A 26,948-nucleotide genomic window follows, 5' to 3' on the forward strand; every position below is an offset into this window, starting at 1 on the left:
TCTATGCAAATCCTGCAGCTTTATATTCTTGCCCATTCATTCAGTAACTTGTGAAGCATTTCTCTGCTGTGTAGGCAAGAACTGATTATAAGGCATATATTTTCATTTGAATACAGCTGACCTGGGAGACACTTTGACATTCAGTTGTGTTGTTAACTGGGAATGCTTGATATTTTACCATCAGTAATTTCTCGTGCATCCATTTGACTTGCCTTCAAAACTCAACAATGATGATAGAGTTTTTGTCTAATCCTAGCAATTAGTCTTAACCAGCTAGTTTACAGTCACCATCAGTCCAGTCACTTGTTCCTCTCAAGCTGGTTACGCATATTGTGTCTGCAGTGACTCCCTGAAATATAGTCCTAAATGTTTTTTTATTGTACGAAATCAATATAATTATTGGAAATGTGCTAGCAACTAACCTTAAGAGAGATGAGACATTAAATAAATATTTAGTGTACTATTGAACCACTCTGCCAGTTTTAATGTCACTGTCTAATGTTTCAGCTGATTCTGTTGAGTCGAGTCGAGCCAGCAAACAATATTGGCTGATTTGTAATTTTTTCCATCCAACTTTATTTCACTTGGGTGTACTTTTCAAAATGTTATTCTTTTTACAGCCCTTTTCTACATGCCAGGGTCCGAGAAACCCTGTCTGATTGTGCCTTGCCAATATCTGTGGTGGTGTTTTCATTTGTGGGATCATACCTTTTTAGAGATATAAAGGGTACGTTCATTCATTTACCTCATGAAGCCTGTATTATTTTTAGTTTTGTTCTGAGATTGTTCTGTTTGACTCCATTCTGTTGGATCATATCATCCCACTCTTTGGCCTGCTTTCTCACTCTCACACTTGCTGTCATTCTCGTGTGCTCACTTGATCCTTTTCTTGAAGTAATTTGCCACGTAGTTGCATTTGGCTAATCTTCAGAAGTTATTAGTGTACATTTATTGTCAAGGTATAAAGATTTATGTCTTCAGTAAGATTGTTGAATACCTCCATTGAACTGGAGGGGGGAGGACAAGTGGTAGAGGCAGAGTGATACATGGGATGTGGGAGAAACCAATGGCACAGAGGATAAAGTGATGTCTTGAGCTATCTCTAGCAATGAAAGAGATAGGCAGAGTTTGTTTGAAATTAAAAGGGATAGTACCATGAATATGGAATTTTGACTGGAGAACCGAACATAGCACAATTGAGCATAAGGGGTGGAAATGGGAGACTGAATTCAACAGGCAAAAAGAAATGACTTTTGGAAGAATTTCAAGATTTTCATTGGACTCCAATTCCTTCAGGTCACTCCACCTCATTACTTAACCTACTTGCTTTTGATTAAAGTCCGAATAGGAGCTGAGTGCTATTGAAGGAGAAACAAGTCAGGAAAGTGTGCAGAAGCTGGGGGAGTCTCTCTTTAGATTTGATTTATTGTAGTCATGTGTACCTAAGTACAGTGGAAAGTTTTTTTTTGTTTTGTGAGCAGTACAGGCAGATCATAGCAAACAAGGACATACAGATGATAGGGTGCTTAGTTAGAACAAGAGATACAGGTTACACTGCACAGAAGGTTCACAAATCAAAATCAACATTATTTGAAGTTAGAGAGTCCATTCTTCAATCTTAACGCAGGGAAGAAGCTGTTCCTGAACCTGCTGGTATGTGTTCAAGCTTCTGTATTTTCTGCCTGACAGAAATGTTACAGGAAAAGAGTTACAAATTACGCAACACGAGATTATAGTCTAACAGGTTTATTTGGATCTGTTGGATTATATCTTTGAGGAGAAAGTGAGGACTGCAGATGCTGGAGATCAGAGCTGAAAATGTGTTGCTGGAAAAGCGCAGCAGGTCAGGTAGCATCCAAGGAACAGGAGAATCGACGTTTCGGGCATAAGCCCTTCTTCAGGAATGAGGAAAGTTTGTCCAGCAGGCTAAGATAAAAGGGACGCTAGCCTGCTGGACAAACTTTCCTCATTCCTGAAGAAAGGCTTATGCCCGAAACGTCGATTCTCCTGTTCCCTGGATGCTGCCTGACCTGCGCTTTTCCAGCAACACATTTTCAGCTCTGTTGGATTATAACCTGGTGTTGTGTGATTTTTAACTTTGGTAAAAACAAGGCCTGATGAAGGGCTTTTGCCCGAAACATCGATTTCCCTGCTCCTCGGATGCTGCCTGACCTGCTGTGCTTTTCCAGCACCACTCTAATCTGATTTTTAACTTTGTCCACCCCAGTCCAACACAGACACCTGCATGTCACGGGAAAAGAGGATTAGTTGAAGCCCAGCATCAACTGATTGACATGGATGCTGGTTAATCATGGATTTATTTTGTAGTGGACAATTGTCAATGGTCACTTGCTCAGTGCATGATCATTGGGAATTTATCACAATCACCATGACCATTGCTAGCACTTGCAAAAGCAGAGTTTCAGAAGTACAGAATAAGCAAGCTAAAAATAACATCCATTACAGAAGTTAAAAGGATGCTGTTGGGGGTGGGAAAGCAAATCATTCCCTCAGTTTGGAACTTGGGGATGTTACCCAGATCACCTCGGTGTGAAGTTTGACCCCAGAACCTTTGGATTTTGAAGTGTGTATTTATACTGAGTCAGGATTTCTGACTGAAGAAGCATGTGAACAAGACCATTTGCACACATGAAGATTTGTCAATGATTGTCCCCAGAAGTAGTCTATGGAATGTATCGGGAAAAGACTGTACTCCTCAAATATTGTTGTGCCAGTTGCCCAAGCAATATCAGACCCCCTTAATTTCTACATCGTAGATTGCTATTTTCTATAGTGGTTTGTTTGCACTTCTAACCTCACCCTGCTTCCAAGGGTACGACAAGAGAGCTCTCTGTCATCTTGTCCAGCCCTTCAACACTTGGTATTCATTTCTAACCTTCACTGCATCTTTGGTTCACTCGTGACGATCCCTCTTACCTGCCTCAGCTCTGGACTTGCTTCTCCAAGTGCCTCTGCTTCATTCTCCACCATTTATGTGCATTGCTATAAATTTGATAAGTGCATCCAGATTCCAGTGGCTTTGCAGGGCTAATGTTGTCATCATTGTCCTGCTCTCAGGACATTGATAAGTAACCAGCCAATGGTTGGGATTTTTCTCGTCATCTGTGGCCTTGTGGTAGTGAATTTAGGTCATAGGAAATCCTGAACAAGAGTATAGGTTATCCTGGCTGGGATCAGAAGACTTCCAACACCGATAACTAGGGCTCTTTGATAGTGCTAGAAGGACAAAAGAACTTGACATTTGTTGGTTCTCGACTCCATTGCCAAGAATATGCCGCCAAATGCATCAATATAAGATGCTGCTTTAAGAATGACCCCACGGCCTAAGGCTTTTCTTGAGTGGATTTGTCAACTTTTTCTGTGCAGTATCTTGGGATATTTTAGAATGTTAAAAACAACATATAAATGCAAGTTGTATCTTCAAGAGTAAAACTTCAGATTAAAACTGGTAGTACAGCAGGACAGACTTGTCTCTTCCAGCCTTTTAAGAGTTTTCTGTTCTTCTAACACTGACCATGTGATTAATTTGTATAATTGCTTGGTATTAAACTCTTAAACATTGTGGAAAGGAGTCAAGAAGCTAAAGCTTTTCATCTTATGCTCATATGCTCATTGACACTGGGATGCATTGACAGAAGTGGTACCCGATTTAAACAGCATCAGAAGAGGATGCTGATAGGTTGGACTGTTATTGACCTGGAGATGCAGCAAGAACAGTTAACTGTCAATCTTAATTCTCAGGCCAGGCAGATGGATTCTGATTGGTCAGTGTGTTGCCAGGGGAATTCCGAGGTGGATGACCCCTTTATTTCCTCTATGGAAAAGGCACAACATCTGCAAATTTCTCTTTATAAATGTAAAACCGGGTCCCGTGCATGAACATATGCAGCTTCGATTATATGAAAATGTATCACACTGTGGGTCTGACTGATGATGTTACACTAGTTGCTGGTGTAACTCTTAGCACAATCTGAATTAAGAAATGATTTCCAAAAGCAGAAGCACATCTCATTGTGGCCATACTTTGCTGAGACTCTCAGTTGTGGGTTGGTTGAGCCTAATTTAGCATGCTGCCCACTGTGAACGTTCAATGGAACGTGTTGGTTGGTATAGTTTGCCTCATACTGGATATTGCACTGGCCTGAAACTCCGATCACATTCCTGTCTTGTGTAGTAGGAAAAACATCAAACAGCACATGGCACTGACCATGCTCAATCTACCCATTCCCGTGAGCCTCAGCAAAGACTCCGCTAGTAGGAATCATTTATTGAATACTCTAGACTGTTCTAAGAGTTAGACTGGAAACCAGCTTAAAATCATCAGCCAGGCTCTTAGTGTAATACTTTTGCACACATTAGAAGCTACATATTAGTGCACAAGACCTTGTTTTATTCCAGCAAAAGGAATTTGTACATAATTGCATCTTTTTATTGTTAAAATGAAAAGGGGTCCGAGAGTGCATCTCTCTCTCTCTCTCTCTCTCTCTTCTCTCTTTCTTTCTCTTTCACCGTCAATCTCTGCTGCATTCCTGTGGCAGCACCCTAACCATTGAGAGTCTGCCTGCATGGTCTGAGAAATAAGATTGACAGTTAACAGCTATCATGCCAATGATATCCGCCAATACCCATGCTCCTCTCAAGATGTAAATGCCAATTTATAAAGTCTGTTTCCTGCAGTTTGGTCCTGGTGAGTGCAAGATGAAAACCCTAAACTTCCATGGACTGGTTGATGGCCTTACGATTGCACCCAACAGGAAGGAGGATTCAGCAGGGTTGATGTGCACAACTAAAGGCTCTTCAATGCCTTAAAATATTTGTTCAAAGAATTTTAGCTGCAAATTCTCTTAAATATAGTACATTATGTACAGCTCATCGGGTGTTTTAAACATTGGGAATGCAACAATTTGGGTTATTGTTTCAATAGCTGTACATAGAGTTTTTGTTATTATTCATGTGATTGTGTTAATGCTGACCATTTCTAACATTTACTTTTATTTCTATTTTCCAGTTGCTTCATTTAGTTATAATCCCAATAGTGGTTTATTCAACCTGGCCCCATTTCACCTCCTCTCTATTGGAGCAATATTTGGTGGGATGGGTTTGGGCTTCCTTCTCTCAATGCTTTTCTATTTGGAACAGAACATTGTGATGTCATTAACAAACGCCCCTCAAAACAGGTAAGGTGTTAACAAAGTTTCTTTTTCAACTAGTCTTATGCACTCAGTCCAATCTCCTCCAGCCTTGTTTCCTAGCTCACGCTTTTCATTCTCTCGACTCTGCTCAGTCTCCATCTCCGTCCATCAGTGCTGGAAGACTCGGACCCGTTGTGCTCAGAGAGGCACTATCTTCACCTTGCTACATCTGCTTTCATAATCCTTCTTGAAAGTTACCTGTGCATCGCTCTGAGCTCATTTCCTCAATTGCAGTGTTTATACTTTTTGGCTTACCTTAAACATTACCCTTCACGGTGGCTCAGTGGTTAGCACTGCTGCCTCACAGTGCCAGGGACCCGGGTTCAATTCCCACCTTGGCAACTGTCCGTGTGGAGTTTGCACGTTCTCCCAATGTCTGTTTGGGTTTCCTCCGGATGCTCCGGTTTCCTCCCTCAGTCCAAAGATGTGCCGGTCAGGTGAATTAGCCATGCTAAGTTGCCCGCAGTGTTAGGTGCATTAGTCAGGGGTAAATGTAGGGGAATGGGTCTGGGTGGGTTGCTCTTCGGAGGGTCGGTGTGGACTTGTTGAACCGAAGGACCTATTTCCACACTGTAGGTAATCTAATCTAATGCACTGTCCAAATTGTCAGTGAGGCTGCAAACAGAACATTGTGCCTATTTTTCAAACGCCCAATTCCAGGAACAATGTTCAGGCTGCGAAGAGATGCTGAAGGGATTTATAATAAATTGCTTCAGCATTCAACATGATCATAGATGATCCTCTATCTCAATACCATATTCCACTTTCTCTTGATACCCCTTGATGCATTTAGTGTCTAAACATTTATCTTTCTCTTCCTTTAATATTTTTAAGCACTTAGTCTCCACAGCCATCTGAGGTAAAGACACAACAAGCATCTCATCCCAGGATTCAGTCGAGTGAATCTATTCTTCTGCTTGTAATAGAAATTATGTTCGTAAATAATGTCAAACTGTCCATGAAAAGTGGTTTTTCCATGCCCTGTATAACTAAGGAAAGGTCCCATGTACCTTGCACTGAATGACAACCTGCCTTATAACTTGCTACATGTGCACATTAACTTCTTGGGACTCATGTACTAGGGCCCCTAGATCCCTCAGTTGCCTCCAAGTTCTGCAGTTTCTCCTCCATATACTTCCATGGCTTTGTTCCTCCAACCTCTATAATCTGCGCCAACCCTACAATCTTGGGAGAAGCCTACACTCCTATAATTCTGCACTCCTTTTAAATTTCCTTGACTTTAAGCACTTGGCCATTGGCGATTGAAATTACCTACCAGTCGCCTAAATTCTGTAGTTCACCCCCCGAACCTTTGTCATCTTATCTCTGTCTCTTTGCATTGTGGTTTTGGTTAACTGTGGCATGCTTACAGATATTTTAATATATTAAGTGTTCTATAAATATTTGATGTCATGAGGCTTGGAGAGTTGCCTTCCCTCACTGATATCCTCTTTTTGTTGTGTGTATGTGTTATGTCACTGACTGCTAACTTACTTTCTTCAACTTTTCTCTTTTCAGGCTAGTAAAAGGCACAGGTTATCACTGGGATATCTTTCTTGTGGGCATAATTAACATTCCCTTATCTATTTTTGGGTTGCCATGGGTACACTCTGCCTTCCCCCATTCTCCATTGCATGTCCGTGCACTGGCCTACGTAGAGCAGAGGGTGGACAACGGGCATTTGCATGAGGTGTAAGTTAACAGAGATCTTTGACCTCCTCTTATCATTATTTAATGTGTGTCTATGGTGTGTTATATCTTTTGAGCCAATTTTGTAAACTTAATAAAATAAAAGTGGGCAAGTTAAAAGTGTACAAGGCAGTTGTTGGAACTTAGCTGACATATTTGGTACTGTCTCTGAACCCTACAAAATAGGAAAGATGCAAATACATTGAGGATGGTGCACAAATTTACCAGAACATTTCTAAGAATGAGAAACATCGGTTATGAGGAGAGCCTGAAGAATTAAGTGAAGTGTGTTCTATTTGTTTTTAGACCATTCTGGATCTGGAGATTGTTAAAGGGGCAGAAATGGCTTTTAGTAAGGTGATGTACTCTTCCTGTCGGATGTGGGAGATCAGAAAGAATTTGAATGTTTCTGGAAACTCTCTTCAGGAAGCAGGATTTGCAACCAAGCATATCGGGTCGCTTGGATCATTTGGAGTGCCAGTTAGAGGCAATGAGGAGATTACAAGTGCAAGGGGGTGTGAAGGATGGCAATTTCAGGAAGCTAGAAAAACGGCAGATACATCAGGTAGATAGGTTACACCCAGGAATGGTAGGAGAGGGAGGCAGCTAGTGCAGGAGACTCCTGTGGGTATCCACATCTCAAACAGGTATGCTGTTTTGGATACTGAAGGGGAATAGCCTCTCAGGGGAATGTAACACTGACAGGCAGCTTTATGGTACTGTGAACTCCCTCCACAGTAATAAGGGATATGTCAGGTTCCAAGCAATCAGTTTTAATAGGGGACTGCCCGTCTTATCAGGGGCACAGGACATTTCTGTGGCTATCAGTGAGACGTTAGGATGGTGTGCTGGCCTCCCTGGTGCTCAGGTCAAGGAGAGGGTACAGAATACTCTGAAAAGGGAGAGTGACCAGCAGAAGGCCATTGTGCACGTTTGTTCCAACGACATAGGTAGGGAAAGGGATGACATTCTGCAGAGAGAATGTAGGAGACTAGGCAGGAGGTTAGAAAGTAGATCCTCAAGGTTAGTAATATCTGGATTGCTTCAAGTGCCACATGCTAGTGAGAGTAGGCCAGAGGTAAGTGTGGCTGAGCTGGTACAGCTGGGATCTCTTAAGAGGTGGAAGTAACCTGTACAAGAAGGTTTGGCTGTGCTTGAATTGGAAGGGGACCAATATCATGGTGGGGAGATTTGCTTGTGCTACTTGGGAGGCATTAAACTAAGAGGGGAGGAACCAAAGCGCTAGTGAGAAAAGGCCGAGGCTGGTACAGTGGATAAGGGGGAGCAGCCTAAATGGGTCAAGGCAGAGGAGCTTGGCATTGATAAGACTGATAAATTAAACTGCATTTACTTCAATGCGAGGCCTGACAGGTAAGCTAGATGAATTTAGGGCATTGTTGAGAACATGGGACTGGGCTATCAAACCTATTTCAGAAACGTGGCTCAGGGATGGACAGCTTAATGTTCCAGCTGTAGATGCTATAGGAAGGATAGCAGAGGGGAAGGGGGAGTGGTTAGGGATAACATAACATAACGGCTGTACTTAGGGTCAATATTCCTGGGAGATCTTCTGGTGATATTATATGGGTGTAACTGAGAAATAAAAAAGGGATGATCACCTTGTATTACAGGCCCCCAATAGTCAGAAATTGAGAAGCAGATATGTAAGGTGATCTCCGATATCTGTGGGAATACTATGCAGACAAACTTGGATTATCCGAACCTGGTTTCAAGGTCCCGATTTAAAGACATTACATCAAAGGTGTTTCCAACACTGACCGTGTCTTTTGTTTATAATGATTAAAAGTGAACTCGGCTCACTGAGGTGGAAAGTATGAAGTCTGGGAGAAAGTGGGAGGGTGGAGAGTTCGATTACTAGGGGACACAGGTTCAAAGTGCAAAGGGGGGATGTTTAAAGAGATGCGTGCGGGAGGTTTTTCATGCAAAGGGTGGTGAGTGCCTGGAACATGCTGCCAGAGGTGGTGGTGGAAGCAGACACAATAGCAGCATCAAGAAGCACCTGGAGAAATACATGAATAGGAAGGGAATAGAGGGGTACGGCTCCTGTAAGGAAGACCGTTTTAGTATGGAAGGGCAAAATGTGTCAGCACAGGCTTGGAGGGCTGGCGGGTCTGTTCCTGTTTTGTTCTTTTACAAGTGACTGAGGTGTCAGTGGAGGAGCACTTTGGGACAAGTAATCATAATTCTGTTAGTTTTAAAATAGTATGGAAAAGATAGAACTGATCAAAAGGTTATTGTTCTAAATTGGAGTAAGGCCAATTCTGACAGTATTAGATAGGAACTTTCAGAAGTTGATTGGGGAAGGCTATTTGAAGTTAACAGGATGCTTGGGAACTGAGAGGCTTTTAAAAATGAGATAACGAGAGTTCAGAGACAATATGTTCCTGTTAGTATGAAGGGTAAGGCTAGTCAGTTAGGGAAAGCTGGATGACTAGAGAAATTGAGCCTCTGGTCAAGAGAAAGAAGGATGCATATGTTAGGTACAGACAGCAGGGATTAAGTGACCCTAGAATGAAGGCAGTAGGGATATACTCGAGGGAAATCAAAAGGACGAAAAGGGATGTGATATAGCTTTGGCAAATAGTTCTGGAGAATCCAAAAAGATTCTGAGTACATTAAGGGTAGCTAGGAAGAGAATAGGGTGCCATCAATATGGCCATCTATGTGTGGAACTACAGGCGATGGGTGAGATACTTAATGAAAATTTTGCATCAATATTTACTGTGGAGAAGGACACAGAAGCTCGGGAACTTAGGGAAATAAACAGTGAGGTCTTGAAAGGAGTTCATATTACAGAAGACAAGGTGGTGGAATTCTTAAAGTGCATTAAGGTAGACAAACCCCTAGCTGAAAACGTGTTGCTGGAAAAGCGCAGCAGGTCAGGCAGCATCCAAGGAGCAGGAGATTCGACATTTCGGGCATGAGCCCTTCTTCAGGAATGAGGAAGGTGTGCCCAGCAGGCTAAGATAAAAGGTAGGGGGGAGGGGTGTTGGGAATGTGATAGGCGGAAGGAGGTTAAGGTGAGGGTGATAGGCCGGAGAGGAAGTGAGGGTGGAGAGGTCGGGAAGAAGATTGCAGGTCAAGAAAGTAGTGCTGAGTCCGAGGGTTGGGACTGAGATAAGGTGGGGGGAGGAGAAATGAGGAAGCTGGAGAAATCTGCATTCATCCCTTGTGGTTGGAGGGTTCCTGGCGGAAGATGAGGCACTCTTCTTCCTGGCGTCGTGTTACCATGGTCTGGCGGAGTGGGAGGGGGAGTTAAAGTGTTCAGCCACGTGGCAGTTGGGTTAGTTGGTGCAGGTGTCCCAGAGGTGTTCTCTGAAACGTTCCGCAAGTAGGCGGCCTGTCTCCCCAATGTAGAGGAGGTCACATCGGGTGCAGCGGATNNGCAGGTTAGGAAGGCGGTGCTGAGTCCGAGACTCGAACCCAGCACCGCCTCCCTAACCTGCAATCATCTCCCTGACCTCTCCGCCCCCACCCCCACTCCGGCCTATCATCCTCACCTTAACCTCCTTTCACCTATCGCATTTCCAATTCCCCTCCCCCAAGTCCCTCCTCCCTAACTTTTATCTTAGCCTGCTGGGCACACTTTCCTCATTCCTGAAGAAGGGCTCATGCCCGAAACGTCGAATCTCCTGCTCCTTGGATGCTGCCTGACCTGCTGCACTTTTCCAGCAACACATTTTCAGGTCTGATCTCCAGCATCTGCAGTCCTCACTTTCTCCTCGAAGATAAACCCCTAGGACCTGGTCAGGTGTTTCCCAACGCTTTATGGATCGTATACTCTAGGATGGTGACGATAAAGCAACATGCTTTGGTAAGGCTCGAGGGTATGATGTGTGGTTTTGAAGGTCAGTATGTTCCACCGATAGCAGGAACTTGCCTTGAAAAGTTGTTTTTGTTAAATGTGGAAAAGAATAGATGAGGTGATTCAGAGGTGTGAGGAATGAAACCAGTTCCCTTAGATAAACCAGTCATGAAAAAAATCTGTGAATGCCATTGAGGATCCATAAACAGTCATGGAAGAAGTGTTCTGCGGAACAGTAATGGTCAGGTCTCTGGGTCATCCCTCCTGATAGGGTATGTCTAGCTGTAAAGTCAGTTCGAGACTTGGTTCAAATTTCCATCTGCAACAAAGATATAGATGGTTGTTGAATGATTGCCTGTTGCCTCGTCCCAGCTAAAAGCTTTGGATCAGGAGACTTCAATAAGCCATATTCTCGAATGGGTTAAACCTCACTTCAATCTTTTTAAGGAGGTTTATCAGCTGATCTGAAGGAAGGCACAAATAATTCTGGATTAGTCCCTACCACTTCTCTATCATTTTTAAACGTTGCTGTCCTGTTGTCTTCCAGGTCAAAGATTTCCAAGCACACATGGCCTCCTTACCCTCACAATAGGCCAGAGGCTCATTTTTACATTTTCAGGGGCATGCATGTTCCAAGGGAGATGTTCGTAGCCTTATAAATGATCACATCAGCTTTTGTTAGCATCAGCAATTGTGATGTTTTCATGCAAACCAGGAACAGTAAAGATATAAATTTTGGCCTTGATAAACTCAGAGACAGGAGATTGTATGACTAATCTCTTGGTGGAATATCATTATAAATTGAATTAAACAGTCTTTATATGCATTGATTGTGGCACACTGCCTGAAAGCAGTTCAGAGTGAATTACTTTCTGATGTGCAGTCACTGTTATAAAATATAGTACCTGACATAATTTCTACAGAAGTGCGCTTGAGCACACTTTATTGCTAACATGCGCTGTGGCTAAGGTACAGTGTTAGGCCTGTTCCACAACATTTCTTATTAGAGAAATAAATTGTTCTCCCAACTAAATAATGGAAAGAGGAAACAATGTCCACAGTCCCCAACGCACAATCCATTCTCTGATCGGCTCAGTTGCTTCCCATCCTCGCTGTCTCACGCGGGCATGGCCTGCTGACAACGTTTGATAACTTCCTCAAGCATGAGCTGAGCAAATCCTCTCCTGTCAGTGTTTTGGAAAGGCCGTGTGTTGATGATGTCACACTATTGGTGGATCAGGTCGAAATCAGAACAAGATCTGTTCCTTGACACACAAACTGCCGAAGAAACTCAGCAGGTGCAGAGAGAAAGCCAAATTAACGTTTCCAGTCCAGTGACATTTCTTCAGAACTGTTTGAAACAGTTGGATCTGAGATTACAACCAAGTCAGCAATGATCTTCTTGAATGGCAGAGCAAGCTTGAGTGGCTGAACGGCCTACCTCTACCCCAATTCATATGTTTTTTTGTGTGAAACTATCAATGATGGTTGCAAAATCCCATCTTTTTCCCTCTGAAGCAGATCTGTCAGTGTTATATGGTCTACATGTGACTGTCGACCCACAGCAATATGACAGATTCTCAACAGTCCTTTGAAATAGCCAGACAAGATGCTCTGATTCAAGGGCAATTAGAGATGAGTAACAGATTAGCCAGCAATGTCCATATACCACAGAAAAATAAATGAGAAAGAGTCGGTTGTGAGTTTTAAAAACAAAGCTAGTTTTGCCCAGTAAGTCATTCACGTTGTTTACACACCCTGACTAAAGGAATGTCCAATCAGAGCAGGCAAGCAGATGACTAAATTACGGGAGAGTTTTTTCAAGAGTTTTTTTAAATGAGGCCAAACATGTTCAATGCGTAAAAAGCTTGTCTGCATCCACAATAGTGCCTAACCTGTTCTTTTTTTGGTTTCCCTCCCTGTTCCCTCTTTTATCTCTCGCAGGATTATTTGTGTAAGGGAGACCCGAGTGTCTGCTCTTGTGGCCCACATACTGGTGGGGATCTCGCTTCTGATGTTGCCCATCCCTCTGCAATGGATTCCAAAACCAGTCCTATACGGCTTGTTCCTCTACGTCTCCGTGACCTCCATCGATGGGTGCCAGTTTTTCGAGCGTTTGGCCCTTCTGTTCAAAGAGCAGGTAAAGTTGCAAATGGCCTCTGTAGAGCAACATTTGAGATGAAAGGAATTTGCCCTGACCTGCTAACCTTTATCCCCATTTAGTACCCGTAAAGCATCTTTATTTGTTAAAGGGTCTCGATCAATTGCTAGCTTTGGTATAGGTAATAGTTTTAACTGGAAGGGGGAAACATTGCTGTCAATAACCTGCTGCATGCTTACTGGTACATCAGCATGTAAGAGCAGATATTGATTTTAACAGAGTAAGAGAAATACGGATTGGAAATCAATTAGTTACACTTTCTAAACTCTGCAAATAACCGAGTCAGATTTATGGAATCGGCTTTTATAATTTTGGGAAGTCTGTGCAAGGCATTAAAATTTTCTTCCATAAACATGCATTGACTTTTATCGTATATTCTTTTGAAACAGTCAATCTTTTGTAATGAGCCTTGTTATAATTTCCTTTTTTATATCTGTGTTTAGCAATCCTTTCAGATTGAAATATAGATTGTAGAGTGACTGTTCACCCTTAGCTTCATGGTGTGATTGAAACAACAGTACTCATGCTCTCGATGGTAAGGGATCCTGGCTACTCCAGGAGGTGGTTCCTTTCTGCATGCCCCAGTTGCTGCCTAGGCTGTTGAGCCAGCTGAGATGTTAAACACTCGCTGGAAACACTGTGCGGTTAAAAATTCAGGGTGACTACGTATCCCCTGTTGTCTTGAAGTTGCTGTCAGTGAATTCATGCTGCAAGTTTAAAGAGCAGCTGAAGTGGGGGCAAGCAGGGCAAACCAAACAAACAAGTGTTCAAGCACTTGGACGATAGTGATCACAATTCCCTGACCTTTACTCCTATCCCTCTCCATGAATGTAGTAAATGATATGGGAAAGTATTTATTGGGGGAGGGGGAATTACAATACTATTAGGCAGGAACTGGGGCGCCTAAATTGGGAGCGCATTTTCTCAGGAAAATGCATGACAGACCGTTGGAGGTTGTTTAGGGAGCACTTGCTGTTAGTGCTGGACCGGTTTGTCCCACTGAGACAAGGAAGGGATGGTAGGGTGAAGGAAACTTGGGTCAAGAGGAAGAAGGAAGCTTACTCAAGGTTGAGGAGGTAAGGATCAGACAAGGTTCTAGAGGGTTAAAGGTTAGCAAGGAAGGAATTGAAGAATGGAATCAGGAGAACTAGAAAAGGGCATAAACGAGCTTCAGAAGGTAGGATTAAGGAAAACCCCAAGGCGTTCTACACTTATGTGAGGAGCAAGAGAATGGCCAGAGTGAGGGTAGGGCCAATCAGGGATAGTGGAGTGAACTTGTGCCTGGTGTCGGAGGAGGTAGGGGAGGTCCTTAATGAATACTTTGCTTCAGTATTCACCACAGAGAGGGACCTTGTTATTTGTGATATGCTCAAACAGGTTAATATTAAGGAAGATGTGCTGAAAATTTTGAAACAATGAAGATCGCTAAGTCCCCTGGGCCAGATGGGATATATCCAAGGTTTCTACTGGTAGTGAGGGAAGAGATTGCTGCACCTTTGGCGATGATCGTTGTCCTCACACATCCATCAAAGCTTCAACTGCACTTCCGCACATGTCACTTACTGTATCTGTTGCTCCCAATGCGGTCTCATCTACGTTGGGGAGAAGGCCGCCTACTCACAGAGTGCTTCAGAGAACATCTCGGGGACACCCAAACTAACCATCCCCACTGCCCCGTGGCCGAACACTTCAAGTCCCCCGTGGAAATGCAGGTTCTGGACCTCCCTTATCACCACTCCCTTACTACCTGACACCTGGAGGAAGAATGCCTCATATTCTGCCTTAAGACTCTTCAACCCCATGACATCAATGTGGATTTCACCAGTATTCTCATTTCCCCTCTCCCCACCTTATCCCAGTTCCAATCTTCCCCAACTCGGCACCGTCTTCGTGACCTGTCCTACCTGTGCATCTTCCTTCCCACCTATCCGCTCCACCCTCCTCTCCGACCTATCACCATTACCCCCACCTCCATCCACCTATCGCACTCTCTGCCACATTCCCACCTCAGTCTCACCACCCTCTCATTTATCCCTCCACCCTCTTGGCTCAGCGCCATTCTTGATGAAGTGTTTTTGCCTGAAACATTGATTCTCCTGCTCCTCTGACGCTGCCTGACCTGCTCCAGCACCACACTCTCGACTTTACGTCCTCACTGTCAACTGGGGTAGTGCCAGATGATTGGAGGGTGACAAATTTTATTCCCTTTTCAAGAAAGGGAATAACGATAATCCTGGGAATTACAGACCAGTCAGTCTTACATCTATGGTGGGCGAATTTTTGGAGAAGATTCTGAGACAGGAATTATGATTAGTTGGAAAACCATAGTTTGATTCAAGATAGTCAGCATGGCTTCGTGAGGGGCAGGTCATGCCTCCCAAGCCTTATTGAATTCTTTGAGGATGTGACAAAACATATTGATGAAGGTAGAGTGGTAGATGTGGTCTACATGGATTTTAGCAAAGCATTTGATAAGGTTCCCTATAGTAGGCCCATTCAGTAGGCCCATACAGGGAAATTTGTCTGACTGGATACAGAATTGGCTGGCCCATAGAAGGCAGAGGGTGGTAGTTGAGAGAAAGTACTCAGCCTGAAGCTTGGTGACAAGTGGTGTTCCACAGGGATCTGTACTGGGACCTCTGCTCTTTGTGATTTTTATAAATGACTTGGATGAGGAAGGATGGGTTAGTAAGTTTGCCGATGGCACGAAGGTTGGTGGAGTTGTAGATAGTGTGGAGGGCTGTTCTAGGTTGCAACGGGACATTAACAGGATGCAGAGCTGGGGGCTGATACGACGCAGATGGAGTTCAACCTGGAAAAGTGTGAAGTGATTCATTTTGGAAGGTCAAATTTGAATGCAGATTACAGGGTTAAAGGCAGGATTCTTGGCAGTGTAGAGGAACAGATGAATCTTGGGGTCCATGTCCACTGATTCCTCAAAGTTGTCACCCAAGTTGATAGGGTTGTTAAGATGGCGCATGGTGTGTTGGCTTTCATTAGCAGAGGGATTGTGTTTAAGGGCCACGAGGTTATGCTGCAGGTCTATAGAGCCCTGGCTAGACCACACTTGGAATATTGTGTTCAGTTCCAGTTGCCTTATTATAGGAAGGATGTGGAAACTTTAGAGAGGGTGCAGAGGAAATTTACCAGGATGCTGCCTGGACTGGAGGGCATATCTTATGAGGTAAGGTTGAGCGAGCTGGGGCTTTTCTCATTGGAGTGAAGAAGGGTGAGAGGTGACTTGATAAAGGTGTACACGACAATAAGAGGCATAGATAGTGAATAGTCAGACTTTTTCCCAGGGCAAAAATGTCTATCATGAGGGGGCATGATTTTAAGGCGACTGGAGGAAAGTTTAAGGGAGATGTCAGAGGGTTCTTTACACAGAGCATGGTGGCTGCATGGGGGGACATTTTAAGCAACTTTTGGATAGGCACATGGTTGATAGTAAAATGAAGGGTAGGTAGATTAGTTTGATCTTAGAGTAGGATAAAAGGTCACAACATCAAGGGTCGAAGGGCCTGTACTGTTTTATGTTCAATGTAAACCAGCTGCTTCTGGGCTTTGTGAAGTCTGTATTTCAACTTAATGTGTAGGAGCAGGAGTAGGCCATGCACCCCTCAAATCTGTCTGTCGTTCACTAAGGTTATGGCTGATCCTTGACCTTGCTTCCACTTCCAGCCTTCATCCAATATCCCTTGAATCCTTCAGTATCCCAATGTCTTTTGGTTTCTGTCATGCTCAACAATGGAACATCCCCAATTCTCTGGGATAAATAATTCCAATGATTTACCAATGGAGCAAAAAGATTTCCCCCAAATTTCTGTCACTTTCTTTTTATTCATGCTAGGCATGTGGGTGTCACTAGATAGCCCAACATTTACTGCCTTTCTCAAGGGCCTTGAGGAAGCATCTTGCCATGAGGAGAAATCTCGATCACTTGTGCCCCACCCTCACCTCCAACCCCCACTGTCTGCAAAAGCCTTGTGGATGCTGTTATCATTAGGAGTATGGCATACTGAGAGAAATAGGTTTTAGTTGATTAAGGTTGTCGAGGGAAATGGATCAAAAGTGGAAGAGGTGCAAGTGATGTTATCGATCACCTGAAGGCCTGAACGACTTCCATTCCTTGTGTTCCAAGGAACCAGAATTTTTTAACCAAACTTCTCAACCAATTCTCATCCTCCTTGTTCTCCCACAGCCTACCCCCGCCCAACCTCCCTGTAATTTAACTCTGAATGGAAACTCAGTGTTTTGTATAATTGTCTTTTTTTTTCAAATATGCTCTAGATGTCTTATCCCCCTACGCACTACATCAGGAGAGTTCCCCAGAGGAAGATCCATTACTTCACTGGTCTCCAGCTGCTTGAGATTGCCATTCTCTGTGGCTTTGGAATGGCTCCGATTCCCTACTTGAAGATGGTATTCCCCCCAATCATGCTCGCCATGGTCCCCATCAGGTTTGTCCTTTTTTATTATTTTCAGGTGGACCTTCCAATGTTGCACTCTAATCTTGAATTGTGAACTAATTCTTGTGCACATGTTTGAAAGGGTTTGATATAATTTAGATAAATGCATTTGACAGAGGCAATGGTTGAGCAGCCTCACTGCTTTATTAATCCAGAGACCCAGATAATCTTAGAATGTAGAACATTACAGCGCAGTATAGGCCCTTTGATCTCGATGTTGTGCTGACCTGAGAAACCAATCTGAAGCCCATCTAACCTTCACTATTCCGTTTTCATTCATATGCCTATCCAATTACCATTTAAATTCCCTTATACTTGGTGGGTTTACTACTGTTGCAGGCAACGCATTCCACGCCCCTACTACACTAAGTTAAGAAACTACCTCTGACATCTGTCCTGTATCTATCACTCCTCAATTTAAAGTTATGTCCCCTCGTTTTAACTATCACCATCTGAGGAAAAAGGCTCTCCCTGTCCACCCTATCTAACCCTCTGATTGTCTTATATGTCTCTATTAAGTCACCTGTCAACCTTCTCTCTCATGAAAACAGCTTCCAGTCCCTCAGCCTTTCCTCATAAGACCTTCCCTCTATACCAGGCAGCATCCTAGTAAATCTCCTTTGAACCCTTTCCAAAGCTCCCACATTCTTCCTATAATGCAGTGACCAGAACTGTACGCAATACTCCAAGTGCGGCTGTACTAGAGTTTTGTACAGCTGCAGCATGACCCGAATGGCTCTGAAACTCCATCCCTCTACTAATAAAAGCTAATGCACCATATGCCTTCTTAACAACACTATCAACCTGGGTGGCAACTTTCAGATAGATACCGAGATCTGTCTGTTCATCTACACTACCAAAAACCTTACCAATAGCCCAGTAATCTGTATTCCTGTTACTCCTTCCAAAGTGAATCACCTCCTGCTCTTCCACGCTAAACTCCATTTGCCACCTCTCAGCCTAGCTCTGCAACTTATCTATGTCCCTCTGTAACCTGCAACATCCTTTGGGCTCTATCCACGACTCTACCAACCATAGTGTCATCCGCAAATTTGCTAATCCATCCTTATATGCGGTCATCCAGGTATTTTACATAAGTGACCAACAGCAGTTGCCCTAAAATAGATCCTTGTGGCATCCCACTAGGAATGTTTTGGGGACCCAGATCCATGGCAAATATTGAAATTTTGAATTCAATAAGAATCTAGAATTTAAGGGTTTAATGACCCTGAAATGTTTTTGTTCGGTAAAATAAAGCTCATCTGGTTCACCTTTAGAAAAGGAAACATACCCTCCTCACCTGTTCTAGCTGGTGTGTGTGAATCCAGACCCATAGCAATGGGGTCCACCGTAGGGATGGGCAATAAATGCTGGCGTAGCTATGTCCACATTCCATGAATGAATGAAAAAATTAAATGGAGAAGGGAACAAAAGAGACAAGTGCACTTTAGGGAGAAAATTCAAGAAACAATGGAAAGATGTTCTTGAGGCTTGGGAGACCTGGGAAATGCAAACATTCTCTGGAAGGTTGTGAGACTGAAAAGAGGTTCGAGTTGATGAGGGGGTGAGGCCTTGGACAGGATTTCAAAACCAGTGTGACAATTAAAAAACCAATGCCATGATGAACTGGTGTTGGTCAGTAAGTATGGAGTAGTGAGTGACCGAGATTCTGATGTGAAATAATGGGTACGTTAAGAGCAGTTTCATGCTGGAAGTTAGGGTGATGCCGTTCAAGTACATGGTTTTCAGTTCTTTCTGACATAGAACAGTCATGTAACTTTTACGTGACAATGTAGAACAAAGCAGTATTTTTATTATACAGGCTAAGGACTTTAGTCAAATGAAGATTTATTTTATCATCATCTTCAACTTGGTTGCTGTGGTGAATGCCTTTAACTTTGGCTGCTGAGGTTGCGGTCCCTGGCACAGGATTACCTGACGCTGTGTGTGCGCGCGCATGTGATAGTTGACCAAAGTGATGCAGCCTCATCAGAGTCCAGAAATATTTACTCGACTTTTACAGCATAGAAATTGACAGCATTCAGTCCATTTAGCAGTGTCTGCTCTGAGAAAAGGTCTCCACTAAATCCCACCTCGAGGCACTCCATCAGACTGTTGTTAGCCACTGAGTCGCACACAAAAGGTTATCCTAGAATCCCATAGTACAGAAGAGGCCTTTTGGCCCATCAATTCTATACTGCCAAATATATATATTACATAGAACATAGAACAGTACAGCACAGAACGGGCCCTTCAGCCCACGATGTTGTGCCGACCACTGATCCTCATGTATGCACCCTCAAATTTCTGTGACCATGTGCATGTCCAATAGTCTCTTAAATGTCCCCAATGACCTAGCTTCCACAACTGCTGCTGGCAACGCATTCCATGCTCTCACAACTCTCTGTGTAAAGAATCCGCCTCTGACATCCCCTCTATACTTTCCTCCAACCAGCTTAAAACTATGACCCCTCGTGTTAGCCATTTCTGCCCTGGGAAATAGTCTCTGGCTATCGACTCTATCTATGCCTCTTATTATCTTTGTATTCCTCAATTAGGTCCCCTCTCCTCCTCCTTTTCTCCAATGAAAAAAGTCTGAACTCCGTCAACCTCTCTTAAGATAAGCCCTCCAGTCCAGGCAGCATCCTGGTAAACCTCCTCTGAACTCTCTCCAAAGCATCCACATTTTTCCTATAATAGGGCGACCAGAACTAGATGCAGTATTCCAAGTGCGGTCTAATCAAAGTTTTATAGAGCTGCAACAAGATCTCACGACTCTTAAACTCAATACCCCTGTTAATGAAACGCCATATGCTTTCTTAACAACCCTGTCCACTTGGGTGGCCATATGTACCTGCACACCAAGATCCCTCTGTTCCTCCACACTGCCAAGAATCCTATCCTTAATCCTGTACTCAGCTTTCAAATTCGACCTTCCAAAATGCATCACCTCGCACTTATCCAGGTTGAACTCCATCTGCCACCTCTCAGCCCATCTCTGCATCCTGTCAATGTCCCGCTGCAGCCTACAACAGCCCTCTATACTGTCAACGACACCTCCAACCTTTGTGTCATCTGCAAACTTGCTGACCCATCCTTCAATCCCCTCATCCAAGTCATTAATAAAAATTACAAAAAGTAGAGGCCCAAGGACAGAGCCCTGTGGAACACCACTCACCACAGACTTCCAGGCAGAATATTTTCCTCCTACTACCACTCGCTGTCTTCTGTTGGCCAGCCAATTCTGTATCCAGACAGCTAAGTTCCCCTGTATCCCATTCCTCCTCACCTTCTGAATGAGCCTACCATGGGGAACCCTATCAAATGCCTTGCTGAAGTCCATATACACCACATCCACAGCTCGACCCTCATTAACTTTTCTAGTCACATCCTCAAAGAACTCGATAAGGTTTGTGAGGCATGACCTGCCCCTCACAAAGCCGTGTTGACTGCATTTAATCAAGCCATGCTCTTCCAGATGGTCATAAATCCTATCCCTCAGAATCCTTTCTAACACCTTGCAGACGACAGACGTGAGACTGACTGGTCTGTAATTGCCGGGGATTTTCCTATTTCCTTTCTTGAAGAAAGGAATTACATTTGCCTCCCTCCAGTCCTCAGGTACGAACTCCAGTGGAGAGCGAGGATGACCTAAACATGTCCCACTTTTCCACACTGGACCAATAGCCTTGAATGTTATGGCATTTCAAGTTCTCATTCAAGTAATTTTCAAAGGTGGTGAGGTTTCCTGCCTCGACTGCTCTCCCAGGTAACATGTTCCAGACCTCCTCCACCATTGAGGTGAAAATGGTTTTCCTCCAATCCCCTCCAAAACCACTTGTCTTTCACTTTTTAAAATTATGCCCTCTTGTTAATGACCGTTCAACTCCGAAAGAATAGCGGCTTTCCATTCATAGAATCCCTATTGTGTGGAAACAGGCCCTTCAGCCCAATAAGTCCACACTGACCCTCTGAAGAGTGACCCACCCAGACCCATGATCCTACCCTAACATTCTATATTTACCCCTGACTAATGCACCTAACCTACACATCCCTGAACACTACAGGCAATTTAGCATGGCCAATTCACCTAACCTGCACATCTTTTGGACTGTGGGAGGAAACCGGAGCACCTGGAGGAAACCCACACAGCCACTGGGAGAATGTACAAAGTTCACACAGTCACCCAAGACTGAAATGGAACCTGGATCCCTGGTGCTGTGAGGCAGCAGTGCTAACCACTGGGCCACCATTCATCCTGTCAATGCCCCTCATAATCTTAGACACCTCAATCCTGTCTCCCCTCCCCGTCAACCTTGTCCATTCCAAAGAAAATAATCCAAGCTTATTTCAGCTGTGAAAATGAATCCAGCATGCTCCGTCCTGGTGAATCTCCTGTGCACCACCTCCAATGCAATCATGGTCGTCCCATATTGCAGTGGCCAAAACTGCACGCACTACTCCTAACCAAAGTCCTGCACCGTACCAACGTAACTTCCCTGCTCTTCTAATGTATGCTGCAACTAATAAAGGCAAATTTTCCATTGCTGTCTTACTAATTCGACTTACCTACCATGCCATCTTCAGGAATCTAGGTTAGAGTGGTGCTGGAAAAGCACAGCAGGTCAGGCAGCATCCGAGGAGCAGGAAAATCGCCGATTTGGGCAAAAGCCCTTCATCAGGAATAGAGGATGAAGGACTTTTGCCCGAAAAGTCAATTTTCCTGCTCCTTGGATGCTGCCTGAATCTGTGCTTTCCCAGCACCGCTCTAATCTAATCCCCAGTTTCCAGCATCTGCAGTCCTCACTTCTACCTTTCTTCGGGAATCCATAGACACACGTCTCCTGTTTCCCTGAGCTTTATAGTGGCCTGACATTCATTGAGTACTTTCCTTGACTAATTAGATTGGTGACACAAAATCTCTGGTGTCTTTAAAAGAACAGGAATAGATTTGAGGGGAATCGCAGAGCTGAGAGACTTAGCGGCCGAAGACATAGCCGTGGGGCAAAGGTAATGGAGGATGCACAAAGTTATGGAATTGGAGCAGCACAGGAATGTTAAATCCTGTGGATGCTGGAAATCTGAAATAAACACAGAATGCTGGAGGAGCTCCGTAGGTCTGGCAGAAGCTGAAGGGGAGTCATAGTGGACTCAAAATGGTTAACTCTGTTTCTGTCTCAACAGCCTGAGTTTCTCCAGGAGTCTGAGTTTATAGGGCAGGGGCAGGCTCAGGCTCTGGCAGATCCAAAAGGACTTTAGTTTTGCTTTGTTAGTTGTTTTTTGCTGGCGGCTGGAGCTGAAAGCTTGAATTCTCTGCTGCCAGAGTGAAATCTTCAAGGGGTTTCCCCTTAATAGTCAAAAGGGGGACAAATTGTTTCTTTCCAGTGGACTGGAGGGAGGGAGCACATGCTAATAATAAATAACTTTGCCAAGGGTGTGTTTATGGGATGCTGCTTATATTGGGACAGTTGTGGATTATTGATTAAATAATACATTTATCTTAAGTATTTCAATTGAGTAGAGTTATGCCAATTCTTCTTTTTATTGTATTTCAACTCTAAGAATAAAATGTTTTGAATAAAACTTAGTGGTGGACCAATTGAATCGTATTTGGGACAGTGTGTTACACTTGCTGCTTTAAAAATATATATAAAGGTTAGGGCATAGGCTATATCCATAATATGCTTGAGGCGAGGCTGGTGTGGTCCATAACAATTCTTAAACTGTTGTTTATTCACAGATGCTACATCCTCCCTCGAATAATTGAAGCCAAGTATTTGGATGCAATGGATGCAGAGCATTAAAGGACAGCAGAATCAGGCGGGTGTACCCACGTGCTGTGTATCACAGAATGTGTCCAGAGATGTGTTTTTTGTGCATCAGTGCTTAAGGACCAACCAAAGCAGCTGGCACTTGACTCAGATCCAGCAAGTGCCACCTTATCCATTTTACTACAAACAATACTTGTGCTACAAGACTTGTGCACCAATCTTGAAATGCCTCTTGTTTTTTTTTGATTCCCCTCTTTTTGGAGAAGGTTGCACAGTGGAGAATGTGTCTGTGGTAGCAGGAGATAGACCATTGAAACAAAATGGTTAGTGTTCATTCGGTCCATCAACCCAATCCAAACCCGCACCCTCCTGCCCTTTTCCTTTTTCACAGTAATCCAGACTCTTTCAGTTAATGAGGATGTGCAGGGAATAATATTTGGGTTTGTAACATCATGGATTTGCTTTCTGAAGCAGAGTGTGCAATATGTAGTATCTCTGCTCTGTAATAAACGTAAGGGAATTGTGATTTTGTTTTTGCATAGCTCACATGCATGTTGGGCTACTCATTTTGATGCTGTATCTGCACCCACATTTCCACCATATGTACTTTAAATCTTCTGATTTAAAGGGATATTTATATGGTTTGTTTGTGTAATGTGTATGTATTCCATCTTTAGCTTTTTTTAATATTTTCACAAGTGTATCACTGGTTGGAACATAGTTTTTATTTGAATGGGTGAGACTGGCACAAATGAGGTCTGTAAAGCTTTGCTGAAAGTTGGTCACAAGCTGATGACTGAGCTGGCTGTGATGGAATTAGAGTACAAGAACATTTCTTTCATCTTACAGCCAATGGCATGCATCTAATTAACCAGCCTGAAAGCCCTGCCTCCTCTTGAATTTCCACATCTCCCTCCCTTTCAACCAGCTTCTTCACTTCCTGCTTCCTCTCTCCCCTGCTCCTTCCCACTGTTACCCAACAATCTCCATTCATATGACCTATGAGAGAGTTTCATGGTGCATCCTCTACTCAGGTAGAGCTATAATGTAAATGGATTGTAATGTAAATGATTTTCTCCTGTATCAATGTTATGATTCAAAATCTGCGATACAGTAATGTGTAACAATTATGGCATTGGTCAATTATTTCAGATGTTTCAACTGGTCTGACATGTCTTTGACATTTGATACTCAATGGGTGAACGTTACTGTCAGTGGATCTGAGAAACTAAAACTCCAGAGCTATTTTCTAAAGTGCTCCTATTGTCTTTTTTTTAAATTGGGAGGCAGCTTATGCAATTTGACAACAGTGATGGCTGCTCCATACTTGGCATGTCCTATCCGCATTAACGACACTAGGGTGAGCTCTAACCTCGGTCCAGTGTAAAGTAACTCTGTGTCTACTTTATGCGAAAACTGAAATTCCCTTTCACTGTCACACTGATGTTCAGCTTTAGAAGCTTCACAGCTGTGCTTGACCTTGCTCCTCACTTGAGGTTAGTGGGGGGTATAGTTGCACAGATACCCAGAAACATGGAAAACAGGAGCAGGAGTAAGTGATTCAGCCCTCTAAACCAGCTCCACCATGCAACATGATCATGGCTTCCCATCAAACCCATATCCTGTTTGTGATTTCTCCCCATACCCTTTGATCCCTTTAGCCCTAAAAACTATTCTACTTTTCTACTTCCTTCAATCAATCATTTTGGCCTCCAATTGCTTTCTGTTGGAGAACATTCCACAGGCTCACCACTCTCTGGGTGAAGAATTTTTTTCTTTCAGTCCTAAATGGTCTACCCCATATCCTTAGACTGTAACCCCTTGGTTCTGGACACCCCGATCATCAAGAACATCCTTCTTGCCTCTACCCTATCTAGTCCTGTTAGAATTTCTATTAAAGTCCCCCTATCACCACCACCCCACACACAGGCACACTTCTAAACTCCAATGAATATAGTCTTATCTGAACCATTCTCCCATCATACAGCAGTTTTGCCATTCCAGGAGTCAATCTGGTCAACTTACTGCCTCCACTGCCAGCAGGTCTTTCCTCCGGTAAGGAGACCAAAACTGCACATAATATTCTTAGACAAGGTTTTTGGCTATTAATGCTACCAATTGGTTGGTGAATCTGGAAAACAAAGAGGTATTGTGACTGTAAGTTTTGTGTTTACAGAATCCTGTCGCAGTTCTCCAAAAGGTAACATTGTGGTTTCTGAGCAATGAATTACAGCAAAGGGCAACAGTTGTTGATTTATCACTGGGGAGGTAGCATTGTGCTAATGTCACTTGTCAATTAATCAAGAAACCCCAAGCCCCTGGTCCGAGATATCGGTTCCAAACACAGCCGAAGGAATTTAAGTTTCCTTCAAAAATCTGGAATTATAAGATGGTCTTGTTTGATCTGATCTACAGGTCTCCAGATGTCCTGTCTTTTGAGATGACATAACCAGCCTGTTGTAAGCACATCAGTGTTTGAGCAACATAGGCAGGCCTTGCCAGGGATTATCCCATCTCATGAAAGAATAAAATAAAAAATGTGACAACCATTTTGCACATGGGAACAAGATGAATTACCCACTAATCGACATTCGGTGTGGTATCAGTTGAGAGAGAAATGTTGGCTGATGTGTTGAGATAGCTTTCTATTTTATAAGGTGTTGCCAGGTTTGGAAGGTCATGTTGTGGCTGTACAGGGCATTGGTTAGGCCACTTTTGGAGTACTGCATTGTACTCTGGTCTCCCTGCTGCAGAAAAGTTGAAAGTGTTCAAAATGTATTTACAAGGATGTTGCTAGGGTTGCAGATTTTGAATTCTAGGAAAAGGTTGACTAGGCTGGGGATATTTTCCATGGCGTACCAGAGGTTGAGGAGGTGGACAGGACATTGGTTAGGCCAGAGATGGAATATTGCGTGCAACTCTGGTCTCCTTCCTATCGGAAAGATGTTGTGAAACTTGAAAGGGTTCAGAAAAGATTTACAAGGATGTTGCCAGGGTTGGAGGATCTGAGCTATAGGGAGAGGCTGAACAGGCTGGGGCAGTTTTCTCTGGAGTGTCGGAGGCTGAGGGGTGACCTTATAGAGGTTAACAAAATTATGAGGGGCATGGATAGGATAAATAGGCAAAGTCTTTTCCCTGGGGTGGGGGAGTCCAGAACTAGAGGGCAGCATAGGTTTAGGGTGAGAGGGGAAAGATATGAAAGAGACCTAAGGGGCAACCTTTTCACACAGAGGGTGGTACGTGTATGGAATGAGCTGCCAGAGGAAGTGGTGGAGGCTGGTACAATTCCAACATTTAAGAGGCATCTGGATGGGTTTATGAATAGGAAGGGTTTGGGTGCTGGCAGGTGGGACAAGATTGGGTTGGGATATCTGGTCGGCATGGTCCGGTTGGACCAAAGGGTCTGTTTCCATGCTGTAAGTCTCTTGTGACTCTCTAAGTGCTCAGTCACACTAAGTTGGCTAGTTTGTGCTTCTCAACCAAAAGCCCTACTTAACCTATTTAACCTGATAAAAACGGGGTAAAAATAATAACTGCAGATGATGGAAACCAGATTCTGGATCAGTGGTGCTGGAAGAGCACAGCAATTCAGGCAGCATCCAACGAGCACCAAAATCTCTTGATGTTTTGGGCAAAAGCCCTTCATCAGGAATAAAGGCAGAGAGCCTGAAGCGTGGAGAGATAAGCTAGGGGAGGGTGGGGGTGGGGAGAGAGTAGCATAGAGTACAATGGGTGAGTGGGGGAGGAGATGAAGATGATAGGTCAGGGAGGAGAGGGTGGAGTGGATAGGTGGAAAAGGAGTTAGGCAGGTCGGACAAG

At 43.7% G+C, this 26,948-nt stretch overlaps 1 protein-coding gene across 3 annotated transcripts in view; it reads left to right on the plus strand.

Moving 5' to 3' along the window:
- Positions 1-24,257, plus strand: part of slc4a11 (solute carrier family 4 member 11) — a 250,006-nt gene extending 225,749 nt beyond the window's left edge. For all 3 annotated transcript variants that reach the window (XM_043696718.1, XM_043696837.1, XM_043696795.1), the window contains 6 exons: positions 621-727; positions 5,030-5,198; positions 6,732-6,905; positions 12,673-12,868; positions 17,180-17,349; positions 23,099-24,257. In XM_043696718.1, the coding sequence (XP_043552653.1) occupies positions 621-727; positions 5,030-5,198; positions 6,732-6,905; positions 12,673-12,868; positions 17,180-17,349; positions 23,099-23,162 (880 nt within the window). In that variant the 3' untranslated portion in view covers positions 23,163-24,257. The remainder of the gene's footprint in view (positions 1-620; positions 728-5,029; positions 5,199-6,731; positions 6,906-12,672; positions 12,869-17,179; positions 17,350-23,098) is intronic.
- The last annotated feature ends 2,691 nt before the right edge of the window (positions 24,258-26,948 follow it).

This window comes from Chiloscyllium plagiosum, chromosome 1, assembly GCF_004010195.1.
Source record: "Chiloscyllium plagiosum isolate BGI_BamShark_2017 chromosome 1, ASM401019v2, whole genome shotgun sequence".
In the NCBI taxonomy this organism is placed as follows: domain Eukaryota; kingdom Metazoa; phylum Chordata; class Chondrichthyes; order Orectolobiformes; family Hemiscylliidae; genus Chiloscyllium; species Chiloscyllium plagiosum.